This window comes from Fusarium vanettenii (genome assembly GCF_000151355.1).
Source record: "Fusarium vanettenii 77-13-4 chromosome 7 genomic scaffold NECHAsca_9_chr7_10_0, whole genome shotgun sequence".
In the NCBI taxonomy this organism is placed as follows: domain Eukaryota; kingdom Fungi; phylum Ascomycota; class Sordariomycetes; order Hypocreales; family Nectriaceae; genus Fusarium; species Fusarium vanettenii.
Window position 1 is genome coordinate 23,569 of NW_003315875.1, and position 14,767 is coordinate 38,335.

At 50.0% G+C, this 14,767-nt stretch overlaps 7 protein-coding genes across 7 annotated transcripts; 2 read left to right on the top strand and 5 right to left on the bottom strand.

The window, feature by feature from the left end:
• Positions 1-339: 339 nt before the first annotated feature.
• Positions 340-1,940, top strand: NECHADRAFT_44892 (uncharacterized protein; the record flags this gene model as incomplete). The annotated part of the gene is made up of 3 exons (XM_003048984.1): positions 340-580; positions 633-716; positions 769-1,940. 3 exons carry the CDS (start codon positions 340-342, stop codon positions 1,938-1,940), a joined length of 1,497 nt encoding a protein of 498 aa, XP_003049030.1.
• A 726-nt stretch (positions 1,941-2,666) lies between these two features.
• Positions 2,667-3,479, bottom strand: NECHADRAFT_82485 (uncharacterized protein; the record flags this gene model as incomplete). Its single annotated transcript, XM_003049235.1, has 2 exons — positions 2,667-3,171; positions 3,226-3,479. The coding sequence occupies 2 exons, from the start codon at positions 3,477-3,479 to the stop codon at positions 2,667-2,669; spliced, it is 759 nt and encodes a 252-aa protein (XP_003049281.1).
• A 757-nt stretch (positions 3,480-4,236) lies between these two features.
• On the bottom strand, positions 4,237-5,614 carry NECHADRAFT_45552 (uncharacterized protein; the record flags this gene model as incomplete). The annotated part of the gene is made up of 4 exons (XM_003049236.1): positions 4,237-4,416; positions 4,469-4,831; positions 4,890-5,264; positions 5,339-5,614. 4 exons carry the CDS (start codon positions 5,612-5,614, stop codon positions 4,237-4,239), a joined length of 1,194 nt encoding a protein of 397 aa, XP_003049282.1.
• Positions 5,615-6,827: 1,213 nt separating this feature from the next.
• NECHADRAFT_94906 (uncharacterized protein) lies at positions 6,828-9,401 on the top strand (the record flags this gene model as incomplete). Its single annotated transcript, XM_003048985.1, has 6 exons — positions 6,828-6,940; positions 7,000-7,145; positions 7,206-8,587; positions 8,655-8,780; positions 8,828-9,016; positions 9,069-9,401. 6 exons carry the CDS (start codon positions 6,828-6,830, stop codon positions 9,399-9,401), a joined length of 2,289 nt encoding a protein of 762 aa, XP_003049031.1.
• A 116-nt stretch (positions 9,402-9,517) lies between these two features.
• On the bottom strand, positions 9,518-10,537 carry NECHADRAFT_44890 (uncharacterized protein; the record flags this gene model as incomplete). The annotated part of the gene is made up of 1 exon (XM_003049237.1): positions 9,518-10,537. The coding sequence occupies one exon, from the start codon at positions 10,535-10,537 to the stop codon at positions 9,518-9,520; it is 1,020 nt and encodes a 339-aa protein (XP_003049283.1).
• Positions 10,538-10,956: 419 nt separating this feature from the next.
• On the bottom strand, positions 10,957-12,141 carry NECHADRAFT_82489 (uncharacterized protein; the record flags this gene model as incomplete). The annotated part of the gene is made up of 3 exons (XM_003049238.1): positions 10,957-11,394; positions 11,455-11,683; positions 11,819-12,141. The coding sequence occupies 3 exons, from the start codon at positions 12,139-12,141 to the stop codon at positions 10,957-10,959; spliced, it is 990 nt and encodes a 329-aa protein (XP_003049284.1).
• A 928-nt stretch (positions 12,142-13,069) lies between these two features.
• Positions 13,070-14,740, bottom strand: NECHADRAFT_45075 (uncharacterized protein; the record flags this gene model as incomplete). The annotated part of the gene is made up of 3 exons (XM_003049239.1): positions 13,070-13,408; positions 13,457-14,227; positions 14,273-14,740. 3 exons carry the CDS (start codon positions 14,738-14,740, stop codon positions 13,070-13,072), a joined length of 1,578 nt encoding a protein of 525 aa, XP_003049285.1.
• Positions 14,741-14,767: the final 27 nt, after the last annotated feature.

The window sequence follows — 14,767 nt, forward strand, 5'->3', positions numbered from 1 at the left end:
ACAGGATCCGAGCCTCCGGGCTTATCATTATCTAGTATCTAATCGAGTAACAAAGTGCGATCAATGCAAACAGAGCCCCATGGCCACAAGTGGAAGGCCTGATCGCTCTGCGGCCGCTCGTACAGAATTACCCCTTTTGGAAGTGTTTACGAGTGGGTCAGTCGAGCCGGGATGGATTCGAAGCCGGCCGTCTGATCCGGGCTCACCCTGAGGCGTTTATTCCCGGTAGCCCCGGCCCGAGAGCAGACTGATAAGCGTCTGCAGGACCCTGTGATCACTCGCAGTGGTAGTTGAGGCAAGCACAACATACGTTCCAAGATACTGCAACTTGTGCTCATCATGGCTCTTCGTGCAATCACAACCTTGACGCTCGCTCTGGCCGCTGTGGTCTCACCAGCCTCTGCAACGCCGATTGAGCAAAAGCTCTTGGGGGGTGACTCGAATGAGTGGCAGTCTTTTGGCCTGAAGCATTATCCCGGATACTCAATGCGTATTCGGGAGCAGTCTTCCAGCCTTTGTGACACTGAGTCGAAGCAATACACTGGATGGCTAGAGGCCAAAGGGAAACACCTCTTCTTTTGTAAGTTTCGAATAGTCTATATCCATGCTAGCTTACTAACAATATGGCGAAGGGTATGTTGAGAGTCTTTCCGACCCTCAGAATGATCCCCTCAATCTATGGATGACGGGTGGTCCGGGATGCAGTGGGCTTATTGGTATGTTACCCTCAATTGGCCTCACCAACGTCGACGAAACTGACAGATGTAGGAATGATGATGGAACTTGGCCCTTGCCTGATCAATGAAGACGGTTCTGGGACACGACGAAACCCCTTCTCTTGGACCGCCAATGCATCCATGATCTTCATTGACCAGCCAGCTGGAACCGGCTTCTCTTATGTTGACGAGGGTGTTGAAAAGCCTTCAGACTCCTTCACCGCCGCCGAGGATGTCCACATCTTCCTTCAAATCTTCTACAGTGCTTTCCCGCATCTGAGCTCGTTGCCTTTCCACATTTCGGGGGAGAGCTATGGCGGACATTACGTGCCAACTGTCGCTGCAGAGATTGTGCGCTACAACAAGATTGATCCTGGCTTGAGAGCTGGCCTCGAGATCCCTCTGAAGAGCGTCATGATTGGAGATGGATTTGTTTCGCCGCTGGATACCACGTACGGATACTACGACACCCTCTGCACGACTAAGCCAGGCGTTGACATACCGGTTTTCAACGAAACACGATGCACACAAATCCGCGAGGCTCTTCCTCGATGTGTATCACTTCACGAATCCTGTTACCAAAACCCTGATCCAATTCTCTGCCACGCCGCAGATTCGTTCTGCAGTGGTCAGATCCGAGCCTTGTTTGACAGCGAGACCGGAGAGGGCGGCCGTGATCCATTTGATATCACGCGAACTTGCGAAGTGGACCAGCTCTGTTACACCGGAGTCCTCAGAATCCAAGATTACGTCAACGAGCCTTCAGTTCGCGATGTTCTTGGTGTTCCTAAGCAGGTTGGCAACTTTACTGTTTTGAACGAGGAAATTCAGGAACTCTTTGGCATGGGAAATGATCTCTACGTCAACACCGCTCGAGAAGTCCTCTTCCTCCTTGAAAACGAGGTCGACGTGCTCATCTACAACGGCAACTTGGATCTGGCATGCAACACGGCCGGAAACCTGCGATGGACTGAGCGAGTGGCCTGGGCCGGCCAAGCCGAGTTCGTGTCACAGAGCATGCGGGTTTGGCACGCGCCAAAGGATGGGAAGACGATTGAGGCGGGAACAATGAAGGAGGTTGTCGTAAAGGCTAACTCGAAGAGTAAGAAGCCTTCTCGCTTTAGTTTTGTTACTGTAGATAGGGCTGGACATATGGTACCGTTGGATCAGCCTGAGATCTCGCTGCACCTGATCAACACTTGGCTGGTTGGCGGAGAGCTGTAAATGTGAAAGGTTTCTCTTAGATGGGATTAGAAATATCTAGAAGTAAGTACAGTAAGACTGAATGAAAGCTGTTGCGATGACTCCACCCATAAGGCATCAACATGACGTTCCATATAGCAGGCCATAGGTATGTGATCTTGAGTGGGAATAAGTCGACAGTTGGGAATGATCGCTTTCATTTTGTACTTACAAGGAAGTCGACCCACTGAGATCATTGTGATAACGCAACCAGATTTCGATTAGCTTACTCAAAATGGAAAATTTAAACGGTGTTCAGCCTTTAAGCCATGGCTCCCATAGGAACTTCGGATAGGCTATTATGTGTGAAGTTTGCTCGACACTACACCCTTCCGACTAAACTCTCTGGTTAACCTGCTCTGTAAACACAATATGGGTTCTCTCCCAACGCTCTTGCCTGGGGCTTAAGCTACCGACAAGCCCACGATTGTCTATCTCGGAACTCTTTTACCAGCTGCAGCCAAAATCGCTGTCTCCTTGGCATCTCGGTTCAACATAATTCCCTACAAGCCTTTCTCTCAGGAAGATTTCTACAAGGATCTCGAAAATCCAACATCCCCTCTAGCACGTGCCTCTGCTATTCTTCGTCTTGGGGGTGAAAGCACAACTGGTCTTCCCAATGGTTGGACAATCGGAGTAGGGCGTTGGACGCCAACCTTGCCCAAAAGTTTGACTCTTCTCATCAACTTGGGTCATGGGTTGGAAGGCTCAGTTTCCCTTGGTAAAGTAGGGCTTCCAGGCGGGTCGCTCCGTGGAGGGAATCTGGGAAGTATGGCGGCGTCTATGGTGTCTCTCCGCCGCAGCTCTGGCCCCAGATCTAGCCACTTCACGGGCAGGGACGGCCTGCTCAACGGTGTCGTTGGCCTTGTTGGCCCCAGAATCGGTCTGCTTGCAGTTGCAAGGCTTCAGGGTCTCAAACTGAGTCCGGAGAAGCGTGATCTCCGTCTGCATGGCCTCGAGGAGCTTGTCGGTGGCGGCCTTGGACTCATTTCCTGACTTGTCGACTTCAAGGATGAGGGCGAGGAGACCATCGGCGCGGCTCAAGGTAGCCTCAGCGCGGGTGAGGTCAGCCTCCTTGTGATGAAGGGCATTGTCGCCGCGGTCCAGGGCATCATTGGCGCGGCCCAAGGCAGTGTTGGCGCAGGTGAGGGCGGCCTGGGCGCGGCTCAGGGCATCATCGGCGGAGCATGCGGTGCTGAGAGTGATCTCCATCCTATCGCACCTGTAAGTTGATATCAATAAAGGTGAGGGACATGGCTTTACTTACACTCCGCAGCGATTCTGGAGATCAGCCTCGACCACCTCCAGGGCTCCGACTTTCTCCTCCAGCCCCCCGACTTTGACCTGCAGCTCTTCGATGTCAGTCTGGGCGCTAGACTGCTTGTCTTTGGCTTCCTTGGCCAACTGCATGTCCTTGAGCTTGGCCCAGATGTTGAAGATGTGTACGAGGGTGACGACCGCCAGGGTGATGGTCGCCATGATATTGGTCCAGAGCCCGAAGGAAACAGACTGGGACGCCATGTTGGTGAGAGGATCGTCTAGAGGAGATTAGCGATGTTGACGGAGGTGGAATGGAGCACAAACAGAAGTTCCGCAACGTGAAGTAGATTGAATTGGAATGTTAGTTTTGAAACTCGGCGATGCATGTTTGTTGTTATGCGGTCGAAGCGAACAGTGGCGGCTGCCAGTGTCAGGACTAAGCTAATTGGCAGATATTCTAAAACCTCCACGAGAAAGACCACTTCCAGAGCCAATTACAAGACCAGTTTCTAAGAGCTAACAATATGAACTTAGACCTCGCATCAGCCAAAAGCTGCTGGACCTGGACTGTGTCGCGCTGCTCGCTCATGTTGCCGGTTTGTCAGTTGAATCAGCAGAGGTATTGCTTCACCCCGATCGGAACGGTACTAGGACTAACCGTTACTTGACAGAACCATATGAAGCACGCACTTGAACAAGCAGCGGAGTTATTAACAGAAAGGGCAAAGCGTTATTGACTCGGATGTTTTAGGTTTTCGAGGTGTATTTAAAGTACAAGAACTTCATTGTCGTGAAAGATGGGAAGTTATCCAACGGGTTAATCATTTTTCAAGCTCGGGATTCATGTGGGAAGTCAAATACGGAATATGTATAAGCCAGCACTCAAATAGTCAAATGCAAGGCATCCTTTTGGAACAGATAAAGTTATAACACTTTACAAGCATCGTCTCTAAACATGAATATTTAAATTATCGCTAACCTGTCATTTAAACGCTATGATAGATCTCACCAAGCGACCTTACACAACCTTGCCTTGAACTGGGCCCCAGGCATGTGGCTCGTTCCCATACATAATATCTTTAAGCCAGTTCCTCAACATCAACGTATAAGGCGCCACAAGATCACCCTCCGCGGTCTTGTGGCCGATATTGATGTCGGTGTCTTTGTATCTAATCATACCAACTGGAGCCACGAAAAACTGGTTCAGAATGTCAGCGCGGAGCAGACATACTGAGAGATGCAAGACTTACAGCAGTACCAGTCACGAATGATTCTAAAAGCCTGCCTTCATTGGAAGCCTCTACCATCTCTGCCATTGTAAATGGCCGTTCCACTGCCACCAGAGGGTGCATATCCTCCGAAGGCTTTTCAAGTCTCTCCTGCGTGAGCTCCAGAACGCTTCGACGGGTCACGCCATCAAGGATGATGTCACCCAGCGGTGCAGTGATGAGCTCCGGCAGCCCTGTTTCCTTGTTGCGAATAATGACAAAGAAGTTGCTTGCACCCGCCTCGGTGACATTGTCGTCGGGTCCAAATAGCCACAACACCTGGATAAATCCTTGTGCGTTGGCCTCTTCCTGAGCGACTAGAGAAGGGGCGTAGTTGGCACCAAGCTAGAAAAGAGAGTTAGACATAATCACAATCCGGACACCCAGAGACAAGGATCCTCACCTTGGCATTTCCGAATCCACCAGGCCAAGCTCTGACCTGTCCCGAAGAGCAAAGCAGCTTCAAACCAGGCCCTGCCTGCCCAAATTGGGGAAACAGGACTGCGACGAGAAACAAAGTGGCCTCAGCGGGACGGCTAACTCCCAGAGCAGCACTAGTCCCAATGATTGCAGGACGGAGGTATAGGAATGTTCCCGGTTCAGGTAACCATCTTTCTCCGTCAACATGGACAAAGGCCTCGATGAGCTTGAGAAGTTCATCAGGATCAAAGTCAGGAAGACCACCACGAAGGGAGGATAGTCTAAGGCGGGCACAGTTGAGCTCAGGCCTGAATAATCTGAGCTTCATATCGAATCCACGATACAGCTTCAGCCCTTCCTATATCATATTAGATACAAGCTCAGGTACAATGCATGGTTTGAATTCTATGTAAAGTAGTGACAAAGACTCACAAAGCACTCGGTCCCGTAATGCAAAACACTACTCGTCGGGGCCATGGAGAAGTTCCCATACGGCTTGATACTTGGCGCCGCCCATCCAGCATCTTTTGTCCAGTTCACAACCAGCATGTGGCTAGTGGTGCACTTCTGTGATCTTCGAATGGGGTCATCGCCAGTTGGGACTAGAGCTTCATCAGCCGGAGCGACGAGGGTTGTCTGGAGCAGCTTTGCATTCAAGGGCGCTGGGCTGACACCGTTGGCGCCATTTGACTTTGGTCCTGCTGTCATGTTGAAGGGCTGAAAGTGAATTGCTGCTTGGCGAGATTGAATGGTATTCAAGAAGTCAATCAAACTGTAATCACAATCGTATCATTCAACTTCCTGCTAAAATACGAGCGTTGGAAGACTGCTATACAATCAGAACTGTATGCTCAAGAGGGAAACGTCCTGTGTTTCCAAATGCGGTAGTTGTGAACGGGGGGTTTCCGGGAATGTGGATATCAAGAAGTACAGTCCGGATAAACGGCCTTGACGATTATCAGATACCAACGATAAACATTGACTCTCTGATAGGGTTAGTAGTGACGCTGCCACTGTCAGGTGTTCAGCCAATATCATGAGATGAAGAAATCATAGTCAAAGTAGGTAATTTAGTAATCAACATGGACGGTGTGTGCTACACAATAATCAGATGACATCAATCAATGATAGGAGCAGTATCATAGACTAATACGTTCTTATCGAGTCTAACAGAAATCACAGCATCAATGAGACCACGCATTTTGCCACTTTCTGGATGCAGGCAGTAGCTAGACGATTTGTTGAACATAGTCAAAGGACAAACGTTGAAGCTGTAAACGTGTAAACAAATTTCTGTTTTGAAATAGGTAATAATAAGGGCATGACGATGTTACAGAAGAGAAAATTGAGCTCTTCTATGTAACTGGTAATTCTCGCCATAAATCCCAGATTTTATTTCCATTGACTGCTCACCATAACAGTCGCGTCGTTTCGTCGCGTGGTCACTTACCCTACAACACCACAGAGACCAGGGTTGACACCGCGCGATAACAGTAAACCATTAGCAGAACTTGTCACTTCTGTGAATATCGCCACCTCGTTGCATATGCGTACTTTCATGCATGAATAAGCCGCGAGGTCCCGTATGTTGTGCATCTGAGTTGATGCCCTCCCAACATGTCGGACAAGCAACCCGATCCTCGGCTGATAAGAGACGAACTAATCCTAAACAAGAACCAGATAAAGAAACACCAAAAGGGAAATTCTGTACGTGATATCGCTAGCGTCTCATCACCCCGGCCCTGTCAAACAGATAACGATAAGCACTTAGTTACGTATTGGAGATGGCGATGGAAATAATACCCACATCTTCCCCGGCTGGAGAAGCTTCAGTCTGGGCCAGTCGCAAGAGCTTTGACCTCGAGACAATAGCAATTGAGCCAGGCAATCCTTGTTTGTTTGTTTCATCAAGACTTGAGCTATGGCGCAGAGTCAGGTTCAACAAGACCCAGCCTCTGATGGCGACAGTCATCTGAAGAAATCCACGGCTGAAGCTCATGATGCCGAGATTGAGAATGGCAGCATCGAGGACTCGTAAGTTGGCTGTCTTCTATTATAAGTGTGCTTCAACTAACACTGTTGATCAATACAAGGCCCTTTGACCAGGTTCAGGCTGTGGTGCCTCCCTTTGACGACCCAGAGCTCCCCGTCAACACATTTCGAGGTTGGTTCTTGGGCATTGTATCGACCTTGATCTTTTCTGGGATCCTGCAGTTCTTTCAACTGCACTCTCCCCCGAGTACGTATATCGCAACCTGAAGTTTCTACTTGCTCTAGTTGTTGACACCCGGTGCTATAGTCTTCCTGTCGTCCAACCTCGTCATTATTATCACATTGCCTGTCGGCCATTTCATGGCCCGCGTCCTTCCGAGCACCGTCGTCCGTCTCCCGTTCGGATGGGAGTTCAGTCTTAACCCAGGACCATTCAATCACAAGGAGCACACTATCACAGCCATCATGACATCTTTGGTGTCTGCTTTCGACAATGGCTCCCTTGCGAGCGATGTCTATGTCGCCTTCGACAAGTTTCTCGGCATCCCTATATCTCCGAGTTACAGGCTGCTGTTCCTGCTTTCGACGCAAGCTCTCAGTTTCGGTTTCGTTGGCCTATTCTATCGTTTCTTGGTGCAACCAGCGTTTTGCGTCTGGCCCGGTGCTTTGCCCACATGTTCCATGATCTACGGCTTTCACGATTCCAAGTTCCAAAACGTCGTCGCCAACGGCTGGAAGATGCATCGCATGAAGTTTTTCTGGGTATTTACCGTGGCTGCAGCAGCTTGGCAGGTTGTTCCATCATTCCTGTTTACGGCCTTGACAACCTTTGCCTGGATCACTTGGATTCGCCCCAACGATGTCACTCTCAACCAAGTCTTTGGCGCAACTACAGGCATGGACCTTCTGCCTTTGACTTTGGACTGGAATCAAATCTCTGGTTATTTGGGAACACCTCTTGTCGTCCCTTCATGGGCCATCCTCAACGTCCTTGGAGGTAGTGTCTTTTTCCTCTGGATTGTATCACCCGCTTTGCATTGGCAAAATGTGTGGTATGGAAGATTCTTTCCCTTCTCATCGTCGTCTACCTTCGACAACACGGGAGCTCCTTACAACACCTCTCGTGTTATGAACCCTGACTACAGCATCAATGACGAGGCGTACGCCGAATACTCACCAGTTTTTCTATCTACAACATCCGTACTCTCGTATGGGTTGGGATTCGCTTCAGTCACATCAATTCTTGTTCATACGGCCCTGTACCATAGGGAATTGGTATGGGGTGCTTTGAAGGCCACCATTTCGAAGAACGACAGCCATGAAGGAGAAGACATCCACGGCCGTCTGATGCGCGCTTACAAGCCAGTTCCTATTTGGTGGTATGGAGGTGTCTTTGCAGCCCTGATTGGTATCAGCATGGCCTTCCTCTACGTTGAGAACACACAGCTTCCTTGGTGGGGACTCATCATCAGCATCTTGCTGAACATTGTGCTGCTGATCCCAATTGGTCTTATGAAGGCCACCTGCAACATTACTGTTAACACAGGTGTCTTGGCTGCACTGATTGGTGGCTTCATCTGGCCAGGAAACATGATGAACAACGTTGTCTTCAAGGTGTTTACCCTTGTGTGCACATTTCAAGGTCTTGGATATATCCAGTCTATGAAGATGGGCTACTATATGAAGATTGTACGTCATCTCATTGCTTTAAATTTCGCGTCTTCTCTCTCTCGTCTCTGCTGACACACTGCTATAGCCTCCTAGAATTACCTTTACCGCTCAAATACTCTCGATCCTCATCTCGTGGCTAGTCCAAACAGGCGTCAACCTGTGGGCCATGGCCAACGTGGAAGGCATTTGCACTCCTGAAGCTGTTAATGACGTGAGTGAAGCTTGCACCTTTCTAGTCCCTAGCTAACAATGAAAAAGTTCCGCTGCCCCTTGGCAAACGGATACGCAGCTAATGCCGTGTTCTGGGGATTGATCGGCCCTACTAAGCTTTTCAAGTCGGGCTCTATGTACAACAGCATGCTCTGGTTCTTCTTGATCGGTGCAGTGCTGCCAGTTATTGTGTATCTGGCTGCTCGACGGTTCCCAAAGAACAAACTTCTCCAGCATGTAAGTAGCATCATCACACATGCCATACGCTAAGGAAACTCACAAATTCTAGACTCATACTCCCGTCATCTTTGCATCGACATCATCAATCCCACCCGCAACTGCCGCCAACTGCATCTCTTGGGGTCTTGTTGGACTCGCCTTCAACATGTTGATCAAGCGACGCTACCACGCCTGGTGGACAAAGTACAACTACCTTCTTTCGTCGTCCCTAGACAGCGCTCTGGCCATCACCACATTCCTCGTCTTCTTCTGTCTCACTTATCCGGGTGTGTCCCTCCGCTGGTGGGGAAACTCTGTTCAAGATACGACTGCCGATGGAATGGGTGTGCCTCTCGATACCGTTCCCATGGGAGAGACATTTGGACCATCTGAGTGGCTGTAGTGACGCAGTTATTGGAAAGCTACATTGAAGGATTAATTACATCGCATTCAGCATCAATACATCCACAGTGATCATGAAATCGACCACAACCGCCTGACTCGGCGAGGTTCCCAAGCTTACAAATCTTGACTGACATTGACCACAATCTTTCCAGCAGAACGACCCTCTCGCAGCAGTCGGAAAGCTTCTGGAACATCCTTCCAATCAAACTGGGCCGCGATCACTGGCTTCACCCTGCCTTCTGCCAGCCACCGCCCAATGACCTGGAAAAACTCGGCCGAGTTCTTCATATTGACAAAGTAAAAGCGAGGGGTTCCAAACGGCCAGATCTGCTTCTTCATGGTAGATGCGACGCCCTTCAGTGACATAGACTCCCCAACACCAACTTGAACAAATGTTCCACCGGCCTTGAGCATCAGGTGGCTGTTGTCGTAAAGTTCTGGTCGATTTCCCACGTTGTCAATCACAAGGTCGTAGACAGCACCTTGATCCTTCAGGAATTCGATAACATCATTCTTGGTGTAGTCAATGATGTGGTCGGCGCCAAGACGTTGACATAGATCCAGGTTTTTTGTTGAGCAGGTTGTTGAGATTTTGGCGCCCATGGCCTTGGCAAGCTGAATAGCCCATGTTCCAACACCGCCACTGCCTCCATTAATGAAGACATTCGCAGCTGGTGGTAGCTTATCCGGCATCAAGGATTGATACGCAGTGGTTGCCGCTGTTCCTACAGCAGCGCCATCGTCTGGATCGATACCCTCTGGAAGCAGCGCGCAGCAGGCTGCAGAGACAACAGTATACTGTGCAAGCGTTCCCAACTGGTTATGACCTGCGTGGCTTCCAAATACGAGTTGGCCTTCTTCAAATCCGGTTATCGAGGAATGTTTGTGGACAACACGACCACAAAAGTCGAGTCCTGGCGTTGCAGGGTTGGGAATCATGATCCTTCCAATGATGCCCGACTCGGGAAGCTTGTAGTCGACTGGGCTGATGGAAGCCGTGATGACTTTGATGAGCATTTCATCTTTGCCCAATGAGGAGTGTGGAGGAATAGGAACTTGATCCTTGATGGCCAAGGAGTCCTCGATTTTCTCAACGGGGCTGGAGTATTGCCATATTTGCATAGTGGTCGCCATTTCGTAGTTTATTTTGTCGATTTTGGATGCTGGATAACAAGACGAGTCACTGCCAACTTATGGATGCTTGATGTCCCGAGCCCAGAAGCTTTAAAGGCCGGCTCTGAAGGGTGGATGGAGCGGAGCGGAGTTTAGGTCGGCGTAAATTACCCTCCGAGACGCATGCGGCTCATAAAAGGCGAGGAGTACCGTTGACCGGCGTTGGTGCTAGAACCATTCAGGCAATCTTCCCGATGATCTCCGCTATGGTTTGATAGCCCCTGACATGGCCTGTCAATTAAAGCGCATTGCCGTGGCTAAGCTTTCACGGTGTGCCAAGGGAATGAGCGCATCGCGTCCACACTTCTTTGGAAATACGCGTTTAGTCCGCCCAAGAAATCATTCCAGTTTTATAGATTGTAACCTGGTAGGTCACAGATTTAGATCAAGGATTTGACTAGAGACAAAACATCTTCAGATGGCAAACCGAGAGCTTTGGCATCATTGATCTCTTCGCTCAACTCTCTGTTTTGGCCATCCTGGAACTGAAAAGCCTTCATGAGATCCAAAACTCCGAGAGGATTCTTCTGGCCAAGCTTCTCCAATCCTATCTTCTCCAAAGCGCTGGTAGAGACGTGTCCCTGGGCCCATTCCTCTCCCGTCTGCTCTTCAAGTATCTTCAACAGCTGGTTTTGAGAGGATGTGAAAGATGAAATGGCGAGGTACTGGTTCTTCGTTTGCTCTTCTTCAGAGAGAATAGCCGCAACAGCTCGTCCGACAAGGTTGAAGGTGGTAGGGGAGAAGAGCGCATCCCCTGAGTCGAAGATCGTGACATGTTTTCTGGCGACATCAAACCCAAAGGCACCATGGAGCAAACCCTAAACATTCAAGAAAGATTTAGCTTGATCTCCAACATTGGGAGGAGCGGAGCGCCGTACAAACTCGAAAAGCGATCCAGTGGCCAGTGCAGTCCAAGAAAAATTGTCATGCCGCTGAGCCTTCTCCTTCAAATACTCAACGACCTTGATTTTTCCCGCAAGAAGCGGTTCAAGCGTTGTCCCTGCCACCAGCCGAGTGTCAACTCCGAATTCAGACGGGATGAAGCGCTTGACATTAGCACTGGCAGCGGCATCGATCAACGCTAGCTGCGCGGAAACAGCAAGTGTGCTAATGGTTTGATATGACTGCGTCTTGTCCACTTAGAGCCTCGATGATCGACTCTTGGGAATCAAAATTGACCTCTTTGTTCTCAACATCTGAGGGTAGAACAGACGACGAAGAGGCACGGGTCAAAGCAGTAACCTTGAATCCATGATCAACAAGGGCCCTTGTGATGTGGCAAAGATCTGGGTCATACCAGCCTGGGCGATTGCCTTGCCAGAGGGCGCGAGAGGATTGTGCTGAATGTAGGGGTCGACAACATAAGAGAGGAGAGTGTCCAGGTTCTTAACAGCGTATGCTTTAGCCCAGATGGCAGTTGTTTCGCGTTGAAGGCGGAGCAAAGCTTCAGGACACTCAGAGATTGACTCTGGGAGATCGGGAAGAACTTTGCAGGCGAGAGAACAAGTGACCGTTTGGCCTAGAAAAGCCACGACCGTCGCAACAGGGAGTGATGAGAAGCGCATGATGAGTGGGTGTGTCGGTCTTGGAGACGTAGAGGATGAAATGGAAGTGATGAGTTGGATGAGGCTTGGAAACGGCTGCTAGGAATGAAACTATATACTCGGCGTCTTATCATGTTGTAATCGTCTTGGTCTTGACGACGCTCCGGCTTGGCAGAAGAAGGGCCGAAAATGAGATGTGAGCGGTGGCGATCATGGCCTTTCTGACCCACGGATCAATGGCCGAGACAAGCAGGTTGATAAACCAAGGGGGGAGCATACCATCTTTGTCCAGTGGCCGCGGGTTGAGTTAAATCCCGACCCGCGGAGACGGAGTTAACGGCTTGACCGGTCCACTTGCTGAACTCTGTGTTCTCTGTGATAATCATCCAGGGTAATCGATCCATACAAATTAAGGATCTGACAAGTTCAAGCCCATCGATCTTCGGGCTCAGTTAATCCATCGAGGGCCGGGCTGCAGCTATAATGAAGAACAGATTGTTCAACTCTATCAATGCCCCAACAAAGCCCACCAATGAACCTGATTAGTTGTTTGGTGGTAACGTTACATGCCCTCGTTAGAGCCGTAGTGATATTGGACATAGCAAAAGTGGCTGATATTGTTACGCCTCCGACAGTCCGTTGAGTACCTAATCGCCAGTTGATCATGTCTACAAGCGAGGTCTTCGATGGCAAGAGGTCGTCGGACCCGCCATTTATACCTACTGCCATTGACAATCACTAATAACATATACACAGCGTTCTATGACGACACAAGCGATGAAGTAAAGACGTAGGTTGAGATTGATGGGAAATAAAAAGTTTGCGAGACGTGTTGACTGATGGGCGTACGGCCTAAACAAATATATGCAAATATGATAGTACAAAAGTAGAAAGAAACGTAGCAGCTGCCCCTAATAGGGTGCATGCAAACCACCCTTTACACCACAAGTCACGGCTCGACGCACTGAAAGTCGTCGCTCTCGAGGGCCTTCTTCCCCTTTGCCTTTCGCTTGAGCTGAGCCTTCTTCGGATACGGGCAGAGCAAGCGGCTTTGCTTCTCTCCATCAACGTCAACATAGTGGTGCTCGAGAGTGTTCGGGACTGTCCCATTCTCGACCCAAGCTCTGAGAGTGTCGAATGTGTTGCTGGGCTGACCCCCCGGACCACCAGAACAGTGAAGGAGGCCTGGAACCTCAAAGATTCGGTAGAAATCGTGAACTTTGGAGTTCTTTTGGGAAACCTGATTGTAGTAGTGTTCCGTGTTTTTGGCGGGAATGATCTGATCGCTCTGCGTCGAGTTAGGATAATGCGATCCATCATGGCGGACTTCACTCACCATGCCATGATAGCCAAGCAGCTTTCCCCCGGCCTTATAAAAGGCACTCAGATCGGGATCACTTGTTCCAACCATGGAGTCGTAACGCTGAATGCCGGAGCGGAAGTAGGACTGGAAATCCTCATGAGTCATGTTCTCGTAGGACCAGTTCGGGTCAGATTTGATCCAGTATTTCCACCAAACCTCACCGAGTCCCACAGGTACACCAGTGCATGTGCCATTGGAGCATTCAGTCATGGCAAGGCCAATATCGTTGGTCAACGCCGCAGTAGATCCACTCAGCTGGCTACCGATGTTGGGACCATACCAGAGGAATTCGCCGTCCTTGGTCTCTGGACCAGCCCATGTCGCCTTGGCCAAGATTGCGGCCTCTTTGGAGATCTTCATCTCCTTACCGGTATCAGAACAGTTGAAAGATGTCTCAGCAACTAAGAGAGGGTCAAATCGGCATGCCTCTTCGTCAGAGATGATGCCGTCAATGACGCCGTCTAGGCCATCACACGACTCGACTGCTGCATCGGTGATGGCTTTGAGCTCGCAAGGGTACGGATAGTATTCCATGTCATTCATGAGAAACTGCGCCCAAAAAGTAGACCCAACCAGCTGGTTCCAGTAAATGGCTGGGGCACTGGCATGGATGCCGTCGTAGGCGTTGGGGAACCTCTGCGCAAGCATCATACCCTGCCTTCCGCCCTGGGAGCAACCATTCCAGTACGAGTACTCTGGGTCCTCACCATAGAAGTTCTTGATCAACTGCTTTGCAATGATAGCCTAGTCATGTCAGTACGACCCAAAGAGAACTGGCAGCTCGCTTACCTGGTCATTGAGAGACACTGATCCGAGATTGTTGAGAGCGTAGAGGTTAGGGTTTCCCTCACTTTCGAGGGCCCAACTGTCTGGTCCCATGTCCAACTGCATCTTCAGGCCAGCGTCCGTGGTACTGGTAGCATAGCCTTCCCCGATAGCACCGCCCATGGCAGTGTAACTGGGCGGATATCGACCAGCTACCCAACCTCCACCGCCAACGGACTGGAGCCTACCGTTGTAATTATCCAAAGGCAGCCATGTCTCTACGTGAATGGTGTCGTTCTGGCCGGGGTGCGTGTAGGTTACCGTGATGTTGCAGAAGTTCACGTTTTCAACCTTGACTGTCGGATGGCCATAGTAAAGCATAGAGATGGCTGTCGAGTTGTAGTTCTCAACCAAGTTGACGTCGAAGTTGAGGACATGGCCGCCGAGGAATTTTGGCGCCGCAAGCGCATCGGGCGAGCAGAGGGAAGCCATAGTCGTGCCTTGATGAATGAGACGAAA